Source organism: Aphelocoma coerulescens, chromosome 2, assembly GCF_041296385.1.
Source record: "Aphelocoma coerulescens isolate FSJ_1873_10779 chromosome 2, UR_Acoe_1.0, whole genome shotgun sequence".
NCBI classification, from domain to species: domain Eukaryota; kingdom Metazoa; phylum Chordata; class Aves; order Passeriformes; family Corvidae; genus Aphelocoma; species Aphelocoma coerulescens.
Window position 1 is genome coordinate 162,918,519 of NC_091015.1, and position 16,190 is coordinate 162,934,708.

The 16,190-nt window shown below is 40.3% G+C and overlaps 1 protein-coding gene across 1 annotated transcript in view; it reads right to left on the reverse strand.

Annotated features, from left to right (window-relative positions):
• The window catches only part of FAM135B (family with sequence similarity 135 member B), a 142,651-nt gene that overhangs the window by 61,185 nt on the left and 65,276 nt on the right, over positions 1-16,190 (reverse strand). Inside the window, exons 4-6 of the mRNA XM_069006054.1 lie at positions 11,152-11,291; positions 3,898-3,968; positions 1,879-2,052 (exon numbers count right to left, since the gene is read on the reverse strand). Coding sequence (XP_068862155.1) covers positions 1,879-2,052; positions 3,898-3,968; positions 11,152-11,291 — 385 coding nt within the window. The remainder of the gene's footprint in view (positions 1-1,878; positions 2,053-3,897; positions 3,969-11,151; positions 11,292-16,190) is intronic.

The window sequence follows — 16,190 nt, forward strand, 5'->3', positions numbered from 1 at the left end:
ATTGGCTGGTTTTGTTTTAGAGTACTTGGAACTGCAATTTATTTTTACATTGCTGTATTCATCCTGATTCATACTTAGAGAATGCATAATATAAAAACTCTTCAGGTTTGCAATATTTATCAAGAAGAAGATAAATCCTCACTATCGCACTTTAAAATGATTTTATGGGCTTAAGTAAATGAGACTGTATATTTTGTTGTCAAAAATCTTCATTCCACTGCAATAAATACCTGGTATACTTCACAAATGTCCACAAAATAGTATTTTAAAAGCTGTAGTAATCTGACTATGGAACAGTTGCTCATCATGTGATTTATGCCTAATAACAGTAACAAGGCTGTGCAACCCCATTCATTAGAAAGTAGTACACAACTGAAAACAGTCATTAAGCCTCTTAAGCTATTGTTCTTTCATCCTTGTCTATAGCAGAACAATTAGCAAATTATCTGATCAAAACTATCTGGTTAGAAGCAGTCTGTTATAATCCAATTCACTGTTTAAAAAGGCAACACATAGGAAATCAGAGATACAGCAGTTACCTGTATCACATCAGCAGAACACAGATATGTCAGTCTGGTCTGCTGGTATGAGACACATCCCAGCCACAGCTCACAGAACCACAGAACCTTAGAATGGTTGGGGTTGGAAGGGACCTTAAAGGTTATCTAGTTTCATCCTTCCTGCCATGGGCAGGGACACCTTCCACTAGACCAGGCTGCTCAAAGCCCCATCCAGTGTGGCCTTGAACAGTTTCAGAGATGGAGCATCCAAACTTCTCAAGCTCTCACCTCAGGCTCAACCTCTTACAATCCCAATTCATTCTGTGGCATCATGTTCAAGCAATGCCTTTACACTAAAGGAGAACTGAAGCAAAGTACCAAGTCAAAACACGAAACCTGAGGAAAATAGATTCTACAGGTTCATCTTCCTTTCTGACACCGTGCTCTTTGCACAATATTTGACAAACTTAAGATCTCTTGGTCATTTGGGAAACAAGACCTTGATGGAGTTAAAGGAAGCTGAACAAATCTGAACACTGTATTTTGCTTCAAGACCAAAGGAGCTCCCTCCCTCTCAGGCCTCTTTATCTCACATGCTGATAAGATTGGGAACTAAGTAAATTGCCAGAAAGACCTTTGCTTCCCTTCACCTGCTCTAAATATTAGAGGATATTGACCTCCAGCCCTGTTTTACTTGAAGGAGTTCTTAATTATTTTCTTGTCATTATGAATCAGATATCATAAATCACACCTAGACCCATGGCAGCTGGTATTACAGGGCTGCACAGCCAAACCTGATGATGCTGCAAAGGACAGATCCGGTGGAGCCTTATCCAGCACTGACTCCTGCGTGCCTCCTCCTGTGGGAACCCGGAGTGCAGAGAATACTTCTCTGCCTGTTTTGAAGAATTTTACCATCCTGAACAACACTGGTTTTGACCTCCGCCCTTGGAAACCAAATTATAAACTATGCTCATGCACAGAGGCCATGGATGAATCCAGCTGCCCTGAATGCTTTACAAATCATCAGAGAGGAAAAATGTAAATGCTTTTAGTTTCTTTTAGACTAAAGAGGACAAACAACCAAGGAGAACACAATTTGCACTTTCCTCATTACGGATGGGGAATAGAGAGATCAAGGCTAATCCAAATTCTTAACCTCTTTCCCAAAAGTTTGTTACTTTTTGATCCAACCCCCAGGAAGAGGCCTGTGTCAGAGTTTGGCTCCAAACCCCAATCTCCAGAGTCTCAGCCCAGGACCAAAAAACTTTAAATTAAATGATCCTCTCCACTTCTCCCACCCAATGAGCAAACTGTATGAGAGAACTCAGCAGAGGAACCTCCTCTGCCTTTCCACAGATATTCCTGTGCCCATTACCTGATCAGAGGCTGGTGTAAAGCCACCAGGGACGCGTGCACCGTGACGGAGACCACGGACAGGTGGAAATAGTCAAACATGACAGGAACGTGGTGGTGCAGCCCTCTGCGGGGGTGGAAGTGCAGACACAGCGTGCGGCTGCTGATCATGGGGATCGCTGGGACATCCCTCAGCCTGCAAGGGAAAGGGGTTTACCAGGGTTAGGGAAAGGCTGAGCTGTCACAGCCTGTAAAGTGCTACAGGCAGCAGACAGAGACAGCTTGAGGTGAGATTTTATCACTCCCTACCTTCATACGGGTTAACATAACTGAAGAGCATCTTGTGCTGTACTTGTGCCAAACAGAAATATTAATGCTAATATAATTAATAGAAATACAAAAAATGAAGAATATATGTAGAGTTATATATGAATATACAGTATAAAAGAAGAACAGATGTGACACAATTCTGGTTTTCCCTGGTGGTTGCCCTTGATGTCCAGCTATGCACTAGTAGGGACATCAAGATCTAAATAGCAGAAGGGAATGCATTTAGCAAACAGTTCAGATTATTTGAGTGAGGGACAGCACACTGCTTGTGATTTTCCAACAATCAGCTCAAGCAATCTGTGAGAGTTAGAAGCAGTCCTGTATCAGACACAGCTGAAAACATTCAGAATACCTTTCCAGATTGTCAATCTGAAAAAACTTTTTGGAAGAGGTCAAAACTCAAAAGAGAAAGTGAAGCAACTGACAGAAACAGTACACGTTGGATTAGATTCTCCATTTTTTTTCTTTTTCTTTTTAGTAAATAAGAGTCAAGACTTTAATTTAAAGTTTGTTTATAACTGTTCCAGAATAACCATCCTAGTGTGCAGTCAACTACATGACATCTGAGTCATCTATAAGACAGGAGACTGAGCTGTAAAGCTGGAGCATGCCTAACCACATCCGCCCAAGGCAAATGAAACTTCTAAAGAGGAATTATTTTACAGCATTAAAGATCCTTCTGAAGCCTTTTTTTTTTTCCAAAGCTAAGAAAACCTAAGAAGAGATGGTTGAGTGGTGCATGGTTAGCCCCAAGAAATGCTTCAATTATATTTGCAGAATATAATTTTCTAAAAGTCACTAGTTTATAGTAAGTCACACTAATCTTTCAGGTGATAATAGAAATTAAGTGTATGGGTTAGAGCACAATTTAATAACTTAAATGTTTCAGTTCTTTTTATTCTTGGCTGTAACTTAATGTTTTTCTTTCTTCAAGACCCATAAGCACTGACAGTCAAGTACCCCTCATCTGAGAGAACAAGTTTTCTCTTTTTGTATCTTGAAGATAACAGAAACATGTTCTTGAAATTTGTTTAGATGCTCTGTGGGTATGAATAAAATCCCATGGGGACAGTCTCAGCATGAAACACAGCTCAGATGCTTTCTCTGCACGCTCTACCACTCCCCATAAATGCTGCTCAAGTCATTGGAACACTTTTTCTTGATTCAGTGAGGCTAAATAACATCTGGGATCACACTTTCTGCTGTGTCTCAGGAAGGGATGCTACTCCCACTTCACCTGAGATCACAGAACCAAATTCAGCTAGAGGGAAACAAATTCTGTGGGAAAACTCTTTCCTCCTAAAACATAGAGGCAGCTCTGGTTCTTAGTAGAAGAGTACTTAGCATGTTCATGCTCCTGTCTTCACCTAGAAAATACTTCATCGCCTCCTGAGATGAATGCATTCCTGAGTCACAGACCCTGACCACATGGAGGTCTATGATGATATTCCTTTTAACAGCAGCAGAGATAGAGCAACACTTAGAACCTTTGAAAAACTCACACTTCAAGGAGAAAAAATGTTTTTCCTTTAAAGAGGAATATGAGATACACTCTTCAAATACAGAGAAGAGAAACAGGGAAACTTCAACACTAAGGCAAAGGGAAGCCTTATTAAAGCTCTCCCTTTTTAAAAAGGACTCATTTCATCAAAGTAATTTTCCAATTGAACAGGTCCCCACATTACCAATTGAGCTTTAAACCAGCACTTACTGTTGTTCACTATCAGTAAAGTGCAGGTCCAGCTTGAGCTGAAAGTCTGCCTCATTCAATGCATCTTCCACCTGCAGAGAGACAAGGTTACCTTTGTAAGTTGGCACCTACAACACAGAAGGCAAAGGTGGGTGGGTTTGTCTGATAAGAGCAAAGGCAAAACCACACAGCAACAGCAGTATGACAGCACAGAGACAGAAAGAAGCAAATGTGACAGTGAGTCGAGATAATTGCTGAAGGAGTCAGAGGGAACCAGAGCAGTCAGAGGTGTTATCTGCCCCCAGGTGCCCTGACATGTCAAAAAAATCACTCCAGATGAGGAAACAGAGAGCATTAAGCTCTGCATTTGTTGGATACTTGCTCTTTGCACACCAGGAGGCAGAGGAGCATTTCTGAGGCTGCTCTCCCTTGCCGAGTGAGCCTTTGTTTGAGTTATCTTGTCAGCTGAAAGAAAGCAAGGGTTTTCTTGGATGAGAAAGAGCCACAAATCCTTGTGGTTACCTTCCTGTAACTAATGCACATTTCAAACTTTACAGCTTAAAACATTCAGAAATGGCTCAAATAATTCTGGAAATTTCTTATCACTCATCATTAATCTTTGAGTTTATGTCTCAGCAAACCAAAGCTTTCCTGCCCCCTGGTCACTCTTTCAGGCCCTTAGCAGATTCATGGAGGTAGTTTGTCATTGATTCTCAGGTAGACCATTTTCCTTCCAAAATTCTAAGGCCTTTGTTGTTTTTAGAACTAAAACAGAAGTTTAACTTGTTGCATGGCTGAGCATGTGGCACGATTCTGCTCATCAAAACCGCTGAAGAAATCATGTGTGACTCACTGGTACCTCCATTCTAACTCATCTAACAGGTCCCATCAGTAAAATTGCCCTTCTTTTATTGTCAATAAAATAGTTTGATTGGATTTTTGGAGACAGTGCTGGGTCTGATAGTTCATTAGCTTCACCTGGAAAGAACTAAATTGGATAACACATCCAAGCTTGGCACAGTTAAAACTGTAATCAATGGAAATAAATAAATTAGAAGGGAAGAGGATTAAGCTGTCCAGCACTTTCTCATTCACTCCTTTGAAATGTCAATTCTTCGCCAAGAAAAATAGGTTTAGTAGAATAAAAAAATTAATTTCTAACAACCTAAATGGAAATATGAGCAAAAAAATACACATTTTATAACCAAAATAGTCTTTTTGTGTGAATATAAACATCCTTTATAGTATGACAGGATACAACAGGAGGTGCACAGGAATAAAGGTGGAAAAATGAAGATATTCTCTGTGGATATGGTGTTATAAGTACAACTTATTTTTACCCAATTTTTGCCAGAAAAAGGTGAGGTGAGATGTATGGTTCTGTCTTCTGTCAGTGACAAGCAACAAGAAGAAGCAGAGTACCTGCTCCATCCTGAGGTACCCATTGGAGAAGGGCAATTTATTTCTGTTTGTGCCTGTCTCTTTCCACTGACAATAGATATAGCTTAGAGAAATATCTTGATCTAGATACACTTGCATTTTAGATGGCTTTAAACAGGCAAGATGAACTCTGCTTTCCAAAGCTGATCATCATCTTCTTAACAACAGACCACAGACTACACTAAAAATGCACTCAAGCGAACATCAGAGGCATCTACTCTGCTCTGACAGGTAGGATTCATAAAATATGTAACATAAACTGTGTTAAGCCAGGTTTTCCAATGGTATAACTGCATCAACAATGTACAATATTTTTCTGTTGAAATAAGAAAATTGAGAGCCAAGGATGTGATGTGCTTTGACAAAATCCTGAAAGATGTTAAATTAAATCCCTTCTGAAGTAATGTGGCATTTCTTCTAGCATGGGCACAGGCATAGAGATGTGAGGGGAAAATTCCCACTTCTATTTACTGAAAATGTGCTTTCTCTTTTATGATTGTCTCAAAACACCTGGAAGCATGCCTTTCATTAAAAAAAAATTTAAAACTAGAAGATTTTTTCCTTTTTAATGAGTTGTTGTCACTAAAAATCACAGTTGCTGGCAGTGGCAAAGAAAGTAATCATTAGTGAAGCTACATTCTGAATTTAAACCAGGAATTCAGTATAGTGCTTCAGACAAAGCAAACGTCCTCCTCCTCCTCCTTCAAATAAAGGGATGAAATTTTGGGTCTGTGCCCAACACTGCTGAGCACCTGCAACTGCAACTGAGATCTGAGTGGGTGCTCAAAACAAGTTCCGTAGCTGGTGACACTCTCCCAAAACACCTTGAGGCAATGAGCAGATGCCTGGGAGACCAAGAGATACTCTTCACTGCATGGGGTCATGCAGTAAGGTGCATTTTTAATCCCCAAACTGTATTGAAATCAGACTGACCAGAATAGTGCAAAACCCCACCTAAAATCAATCACAGTTCTCACTACAGAGGTAACGTTTTCCCTTTTCTATTGGGGGTGTAAATATTAAGTGAAAATGGGACAGTTAATCAAAAAGTGGATTCTTCATGAGAGAATATCATTACAAGGCTTATGCACAGGTTGAGACACAGCAGAATTACTTACAGGAACTACTTGGCATGTTACTATACAGCTTTGATACCTGCTGGAGTTTCCCGTGGTTTCCTTTTTTCCACTTATTAGAGACATAAGACTCTTTACACAGGAAAACAACAAAATGGTCTTTTCGTAGCTCATACAGAAGAGCAGCTAATACTTCTCTCATTCCTTGGCCTCCTGAATGAAATAATATTGTCCTTAAATGAAATATTGGTTGCTTATTTTAGCATTAATAAGATTAATATAGTTCTGTCCACAGTTATTCTTTACAGACTGTACAATTTTCCAAGAGTTTGATAGACTATCTGATTTTTTTTTTTCTCTTGAAAAAGAGTTTTGAATTTTCACACCAAATTCCATAAAAAACTAGTCTGAAAAATTTATCTGAAATATAATTAGTGTTTGACTGCCTAGGCTAAGTAGTGTCCTCTCAGATATTCTGTAAAGGGTATTCCAGTGGGTTTTTTTAATACTTCTTTGATCTTTTAGAAGAAAAATCACAATTCATGAAAGAGAAAATAAAGATCCATCCCTGGAAGTGTTCAAGGCCAGGCTGAATGGGGCTTTGAGCAACCTGGTCTCGTGTAAGTTGACCCTGCCCTTGCCAGAGGGTTGGAACTAGGTGATCTTTAAGATTCTTTCCAACCCAAACCATTCTGTGATTCTATGATCTGTGTTTGTAAAAATACATTCATACTAAACAAGGAATATTTTTCTGTTCTGTAATATTCTATACACCCAAACTCCCACCTTGGGCCTCATAGCATGTGCAAAAATACCCCATATTCATCTCCGAGCACACATAATTTTACAGAAGGTGATGTCAAGAGTTCAGGCTGTTTCCTAAGTTCTGACTATCTTGCCAAAGCCCTGCACTCACAGGGAAATGCATTTTATTAAATGCTGTTCAAAATCTGTACAATAGGAAGTATTTGCATATGAAAAGTACAATTATTTTATACAATAAAAAGTATATACAAAGCAAAGTACTCCAATTTCTGTTGGATTGGCCTGGAATCAAGTGCATAATTTCATGTTTGCATGCTAATTTTTTCATCTTTGGTTTAGCTTTTAAGAGCTGTGATAATACTGATAACTGAAGCTTCCTGCATCCTTATGATGTACCTCCCTAATATTTAACCATTTAGCCAGTGTGTCATATTGAATGATCTGGATGTCCCTGATCACTTAAATTTCTCTGGAAAATACACAATCTAATATACTGTCATATTCCAGCCTGCCTCACTCTGTCCTCTCCCTGCTAAATTTTCCCTGAACAGGGCCAGCAAGAAAGAAGCCAAACAAGTTACCTGTTCCAATGTTTGATGAAAGAGGCAAAGCTTCTTCTCTGATAAAAAAGAAAGCAAAAGCTTATGAAAATAAATTAGAGTTCTTTGTAGCAACAAAGGCTGCCCCAGCCCTGCAATATGGTTTCCCTTGAATTCAAAAAATTTTGTATGCTGGGATAATATAGAAAAAGGCATCCAATAAACCAGAGAGTTTTAAAGCACCATTTATATGGTGAAAAGTATGTTCAGTGCCACTTCAAAGCAAATAATAGCACTTCCTTACATTTAATTCCTAACAAAAAAAGGAGATGTATTTACATATTTAAGCTTATCTGGAGCTTATGGTAGAGGAGGAAGGGGAGAATAAAAAAAAAATAGCAAATTACCTAATTTGGACATTCACATTTGTTTTGTTGTTTGGTTGTCTTTGTCTATTTGGGTTTTTTTGTCTATCTCAGCAAAACATCTCATCAGCAAAACTACCTGAGCACCAGGAGGAACAATGCTCCCTTAATATAATATTGGATAATTCCAGCTCTCACAGCAGAAACTGCATGGACTGTATGAACTCAATACTTCCATTACCCAGACTAACTCTTTTGTCTATTTATCATAACTTCTTCCATCCACAGAAAAAAACAGTGAACAGAACCTTCACCCTGAACCAAGAAAAATCACCATAGCACACAAGAGGCACAAAAAAGGATTCACATCTGTTGTGTGCTAAATAAATTAGGAGTTATGAACACAGATGATACTTAAAACACTTTAAAAATCTCTAGGTGTCTTGCCAATACCACATTGCAAGGATTTCATCCAACATAGGAGATTATGTGACAAAGATATAAAACTGTCACTGAATTGTTGTGGATATAGTAGTGGCACATTTCAGTCTCTCCCACATTTATATCAGATTTGCAAAGCTGTGGAGGACAAGACATCAAGGCAGAAAAAAAGAAGCCTAAGAGCATTAAGCAGAAGTGAATTGTGCTAATCTGCTCAATACAAAAAAATTTTTGCAGATCTTTATTTTTGTATTTGATTCTTTAGAGTGCCTTCAGCAACTCACCTGGAACAACAGACCTGTTTATCCTCTTATTCTACATCCATGAAAACCCAAAGCTATTGCATCATACAGAGAAGCTGACTTTCTCTGTGCAAAACCTCTCTGTAATTACAGAATTGGGCAGCTGTCCTCTTCCCAAGGGATCTCCTATGGAAAGCCAAGTGGTGCTGCACGCAGCACGTCAAGAGTCACAAGGAGTTTTAGCTGTGAGGAATCTTGTGGGCTGTTTTTTATTTTCCATTTTGTGAGTGTACAACTTTCCCAAATAATAATGCAAAAATCATCAGAAATCATCCCTGCTCAACACAGTGGAAACTGCTGTAATTTGAGGGGAGGAATATTTAGTCAGAAATATTCCATAGAGGAAGGATAGAATTAATATTGGATAAAGCATGCTGGGACATTTTCCTAACAAATATTGATAGACTTGCATTTAGTAATTTTTCATGTAAGCACAAACCAACAATTCTAGGGAGGAATAAATTGATGACACTATCTTGAAAAAAAATCAAACCAAAGCAAACCAGCAAAAAGAAAGTGGGAGAGAAAAGGAAGCATGTTAAGCTTAAATTAGGTTCTCAAGCTGTTTTAATCTAGATCTATATATAACACATATATATATGCTTTGAAATAGGGCAAAAAAGAAATTTTAAATCGCATCATGATCAAGTAGAAAGTTATACAAAGGACAGGTGAGTGTCTCTGGCTCCAAGTTCAACACACAGCACATGATACACTCTGGCTGTGTAGCTCATAGGGTCTCTTTTTGATGGCAAGAAGACTTTTCAAAGATGCTGTCATTGTGTTTCTTGTCACCACTGAGAGCAAGTACCAATGCCATACATTTTGTACCAGTCCTTGGGCAGGCAAAGCATGGCGATGGCACACTGGACACACCTGAATGCCATTCTGCTGTGATACTTTCTCCCCTTCCTATTTAAGTTTTCAGTAAAACAGTGCTCTCTGTGAAACAAGATTGCTCCACCCATGTAGCTCCTGGGAACAGGAATTGTGGCTGGAAGACATTGGTTTCACATCAGTAAGATTAAACTAACGGTGCTCTACAAGATGGGTGTCTCAGATCTTGTTCTTACCTTGTGGGGGTGCTCCTGTTGGCTGAAGGAGTGGATGGAAAAAGGGGAGAAGGGTCTTGGGATGGACCTATTGTAGTTGAGGTACCACAGAAAGCAAAGGGGTTGTACACGGACTTTAAAGAAGGGAGAGCTCTCCAGCAGCTCTCCCATGGACTCCTGCAGTCAGGAGCACCAAGGACAAAGTCCAGGAAACCTCTGAGGGAAAGGGACTGGGTAACTCTAGAAAATTTCAGTCACAAGAGAGAGGATGAGAAAAAAGTAATAATAATGGATGGCAATAGTAGCTGGTCCTAGAAAGAAGCAGCAGACTCCCAGTTTTCTCAGGTGGGGCTGGTCAGCACAGCTGTATAAAATGAGTGATCCAGTGCACAAAAGACAAATTATGTTCGAGACACTTGAGATTCTGATATACTGATTTACCAGTGTGTGTCAACATCTTTTTCCACTAGAAAGCCAAGGTGTAGCCTACTGATGCCTTAGGTTTTTAACTTTTATATTTTTCAAATCCTGTACTGCCTAGTGTGTAACTTTGAAATTTCGTGTGGCCTGTCAGCTACTGTTCTCTCATGCTTGTTAGACATAACAAACCCTCTCTAGGCTTGCTCTTCAAGGATATCAGGCCCCAAAATGTGTAAACTAAAAGCCTCTGAAGAGGAGGGACAAACTTGGGGTAATTAAACCATTAACTGAGGTTATCATTGGAGAATTAACCCTGATATGCAAATGGATCAAACTTACAAAAGTGTGAAGAACCTGTGACCCAGGGTTCATCTTGGGTGTAGCCTTTTGACTGCCCAGGGTGTACCTTTGAAGGCCCTTCAAATAAATACCTACTTTTATTCTCTTATTTTTGTCTAGTCTCTGTTTTTAGATGGCCACCTCAAGGCATCAGTTTTTTGGCACCCCAGATGGGACGACAAGGCTTCTGGAAATCTTCCAGACTGAGAAAGATCTGGCTCAGCTCCTCATAAACAGGCACGATGCAGAGGGTCTGTCTGACCTCATGCAGAGGTTTATAGTGTCAGCATTTACAAACAAATAAATCACAGGTACTGATGGGTACAGGACAGTCAATCTCCTTCTAATGCAGCTGCTGCTGTATTGGTCAGATAAATCATGTTGTTCCCTCCACCAGCTGCCTTCATTAGACCTCTGACAGCACATGGACCTCTTCACAACTTCTGAAATGGAGATACCTGCGCAATGCATACCTGAAGTTAAGTAAGAGGAATCCCAACCCTGCTGGTTTTTATGTGCATCCCAAAACAACTCACCCTTTCACCATCCAGAAGCAGGTGCACTCTGAAGTTCATCGACTCATTAAGAATGATCTCTTCATTTCTGTACAAAATCTGAAATATTCTGCTGTAAACGTTGTTTTCATGAACGCAGGCCGAGCAAAGGCTGGAATCACCTGCACAAAACACAGACAGACTCCTGGTGTAATTTCAGCAGGGAGATTATTTATTATCCTATGACTTCACTCCAGGGTTACCTAGGTAGTACTTGTAATAAACACTTGCATTCTCAATAATTAATGGTAGTAGAGAAGACTGTTATTGTGGGTTGCAGGTTCATAGACATATATTTAAAGAAAACAAATGTTAAACTGTAGGCAGGGTGGATTCCAAAATGAGAATACTTGATCCTGTGACAGCTCTTATCCTATTAACTTTCTTTCTAATAAAAGCTAAAGCATCAAATGCTTAACTCAGTGCACCCAGCACCATGAGGACTGTGGCTGTTCACCTGTGAAACCTCATCTTTTATCTGCAATGGGCATCTTTCAGAAGAGGGAGTTTTCTTGTCATCTCTGGTTCTCCCAGAAGTTACTACCTGGGAGGGGGGACCATAATCAATAGCAGATCTTGAATGTAAAACAGGAAGTGTAAAACAGGAAGACATCTTGTTAAAATACAGAAACATAAAAACATAGTCTTTGTTTTCAAGATGCCTTTGTAATCCTTCAGGTCCTTGGCCCATGTGAGAGATTCCAGTTTGGTCCACAAAACTGAGATAAATCTGAGGAACTCAAGAACCAAAACCCTGTAGCTTCTCCACATCAAATTCAGCCACTAGCTTCACCTGTGTGCTGATGTATCGCATCATCACAAATAAACATCAAATAAATTCAGATGGGATTTAGCCTTCCTAACTTTCAGGTGCCTCCAGTGTATGTATTTTGTTTTGGTTACAATGGAGCCTGTGGAATTTAGGATATCATTTAAAAGAAAAATAAGTTCATGCTTTATACTGAGCCAAATTTTTGCTTCAAGTCTACTGCTTGTTGAGCAATTCCCCTTTCAATAAGAGGAAAACTGTGACTTCCTGAGTTGTACAAACCCACATTGGAGGCAACAATTTGTACTACAGTGAATCCCTTCCAGAGGAGCCTGCAATGATGGTGTGACTTTTAAATGAACAACTGGGCACCAGAGCTAGGCACTTCCAAGGTGTGTCTTGGCTGGTAATCAGAATCCCCTGCTAATTCTACTTTTGTAACCCCAGAGCAACAAAGGTCTGAAAAATTTACTTAGAGCTGATTTTGTCCCTTTCCTGTAGGAATCTGAGTTTTTGAAATATAGTCCTTTAGCAAATGGTATTTTCAAGCTCTCCTGACAAGGAGTGCTTAAAAAAAGGTGTACCTGAACCAGTCTTTCAGAGAGAGACAGATCTATGATCATCATCAGGAAGCCAGAAGGCACATGCTTTTTAGAAAGTATAGTTTTTCAGAAGGTACTTCTGGGAATTTTTCCCTTTGAAGAATTGTTTTGGATCCACCAGCTGTGGTGAGATAAAAGTCCAGGGGCTGCTGGTTTGTCAGGAGTTTCAAATCAGGACAGGTCTATTCTGCTGAGATTTGTACATAATTTGCAGTAATAGGTCAGTGAGTCAAAACTGACAGAGGATTAAATATTTTATGAGATAAATTTTGGTTAGAGGGAATAAAAATAGAAGAATAGAAAGGACTTCAAAACAACCAAAAAACCCAAAGAAAAAGGTACTGAAGACAAGTAGACAAGTGAATGGAGTTTTGTCATTATAATGATTAATTTTGTGGTGCCAGTCTGCTGGAACTGGAACAGAATGGACACAAAAATATCTCAAAAAAGACAAACAAACAAACACATAATATGGGGCAGAATTGACTAAATGCCAATAAGACCAATAGGACTTGAGCTAATTAATTAGCAGAAGCATAGTGATGTCATCCAGGCTATATTAAAATGATTTTCCTATTACTGACTTTTATCAAGCACACCCAGGAGCAGCCCAAGTATTTCTTCCTGCTATTGGTCTTCCCATCCCCCATCCTGCACAATAGTTATGCATAAATCCAGGCAGCCTAGATAAATAAACATTTATTTTCATGTGCTACACCAGTTAGGCTAGAATGTTTCAGCCTGATTAGCTCTTCAAAAGCATGCAGTCATATTTATTTTAATTAAAACCTCATGATATTACAGACACTGCAAGAATCATATTAGAGGTATAATGCATTCTTACTCCTAGCTGGCAGACAAAGGAAACTTTATGTTATTTGATTTGGATATTGATATACTGGCACTCTTCTCAGATGGAAAGCTTAATCTCATTTTCTTTTCAAACACACTCCTGAGCAGACCACTCCTCATGTGTAATTGCTTTAGGAGCTGGATTTGCAAGGTAGCATAAGGAGTCATTTCTCTTCTTGGAAAGGTCAAAGCCAATGACACACTACAGTGTTTGGGGCTGCCTCAAATCAGAGTATGATGTTACAGGGCCAAAAATCACTGGTTTAAGCAGGGAGACCTACTTTGCAGATATCTGGCAGAGAACTACAGCAGATGAGTGACTAATCCTCCCCTAAACTCATCCATCCCTGCCTACTCAAATGGCCACAGGCAGTTTCTTCCCTCTTAGAGTATGACCTAAGGCTGCAGCAGGAATTTCCTCAGAGGAGAGCTTGGCAGTCTTGGCAATGCTGACAGCAATGCAGGGATCCTGCCTCTCAAATCAAAGGGGAATGACAACATCTCTACAGATGTTTTCCTTCAGGCTGCAGCACCTACTGGTGAATTCTGCGCTTTAAGGTACAGGCAGGGACCAGGTTACATCACTCTGCTTGAGCTTCTTGCACTAACTAGAAGTGGTTGCTGCTAAACATATCCTTCCTTAGCCTACTCCATGAAAGCACCATCATCCCAGAACCTTTTCCAAACTTCCCCTATTCCTGGGATTTCTTCTGAAACGTATGTCTCTCTAAACCCTAGGCATGTCTGCTGACAGACAGTGGCACTAAGGCTGGCATTTGTCACAGCTGCCACCATTCAGAGAGGGTTGCTGGCAGAAGACACAGCAGATGCATCCCATGTTCAGGAGACACAGCAGGTGCATCCTTGTGTTCACACAAGCACCTTGTCCTTTGGCAGAGGAGGGTGTGAGACAGAAGATCGGAACCATAGGTTTTCCCACATCTATTTCTAGCACAACCTCAGCTGTGCAAACATCTCAGCACTCACAGGCAGCCCAAAGGAGACAGGCACAATCAGTAGAAACTGCTGGGAGCTCCCATTCCCAGGTGAGACCTGGAGCTAAGAGTCTACTGACCTGCATTTATTCGACAGTTTCAAAGGCTTGAGCTTTGGTGAATACAGAAAAGAACTCTAATTTTGTGGTAGTGAATTTTTGATCAGTAAATTTACTTGTCAGGAGATTTATTTGGGACATGTACAGTATTCCTTAAGCTAGAAGGAATCCTGTTTTCCTGTCTCCTCTTCCTAAATGTCTATTCCATTTACTGCTTATTGTCTTTGGGTTGAATAGTTCTTTAATTTATCTGGAAAGCAAAAGAGCTCTCAGGGCTGTGAGAAACGTGGTAAGTATGAAGAGGAGAGTTGTGTTCCACAGGCATTCAGAGAATGAGGAAAGCCTGTTTATGCATCCTTCTCTTACTATTCTTACCATGCCATCCCACCATCATTCCTAAAAATTCCTTCACAGGTTATTGAAGAATGGCATTTTTAAAAAGGAAGGGGGAAAAGGCTCTTTGCAGTTGTAGGTGCTTTCATACACAGGGTACTTGCACAGACCAGTCACTATATCATGTCCTGATTTCCCACTCTCTCCATATGCAATCTTCCAAGCTTCCCCATATACACTCTAGTCTACCTAACTTAACTTTCCCATCTGGGAGTTTCTATAGATGGAGGTTTCTAAATATTATTGCAGCACATCATACAGAAATTACTCATCTCTTTAAAGATTCAGAGAGAGGTTATTTAGATCCTGGAAGCCCCTGAAAAATTCTTTCCAGATAATCTTACAAGAAAGGAATTGATGGATAGTTGACCTGTAAACAATTTTGTTACATATTTACAACCTAATTTAGTGAGAATAGAAACCATATTAATCTGACCACTGCCAGGACAAAGGCACTGAGGTGGGCTGGGTATGTGGATGTCTGAGAGAGGGGAGGGGAGGGGAGGGGAGGGGAGGGGAGGGGAGGGGAGGGGAGGGGAGGGGAGGGGAGGGGAGGGGAGGGGAGGGGAGGGGAGGGGAGGGGAGGGGAGGGGAGGGGAGGGGAGGGGAGGGGAGGGGAGGGGAGGGGAGGGGAGGGGAGGGGAGGGGAGGGGAGGGGAGGTGCAAAGCTGTGACAGGGACTCAAATTTTCCTGATTTTCAAATATTCTCATTTGTGTCATTTCCCCCAAGAGAACCCTCACACCACTCCCATTACTGTGAGGAGAGGGAAACATTTCTAGGGAAAAGTAATGGAAGGTGGTGATAATATTCTGAAGGTCAGAACTGTTCCCCTGAACTTTCTGTGATCCTAATACACACACCAGATAGAGTAGCACTCCTCCCAAAATCCAGTGGTCAATTATCCCAATTGTTTTCTCCAGGTAATCCAAATTACACATTTTTCAACTCTGAGCATTTATAGCATAATTTCTCTGCTTTCATCATGCCTAAATTATATCAATTTCCTTCAAAATTCCTTTATTTGAACCCTTGACTCATTTTTTTTAACTGATATAAAAATGGTTTGAGAAGTTTCATGATTGTTCTGTATCAATAACTCTCCCATGGAGCAAACAATGACACATGCATATCTCAACCTCTCATTTCTGCCAGGGAGAGACTCTGAAATGGCAAAGTCTTGGTGTAGATGCAACTTGATGATGAATGGTTTTCCCAGAGCCACCAGAGTCACATGAGCCCTTGCTGTTTGCAAAGCAATAGAGCTGGCTGGTTCGTATGCCCTCTGCATTCTGTTTGCCATGTCAGTGACTGGAGTGCCCCAATCTCGCCACCTAGAATCTTTCCATAAT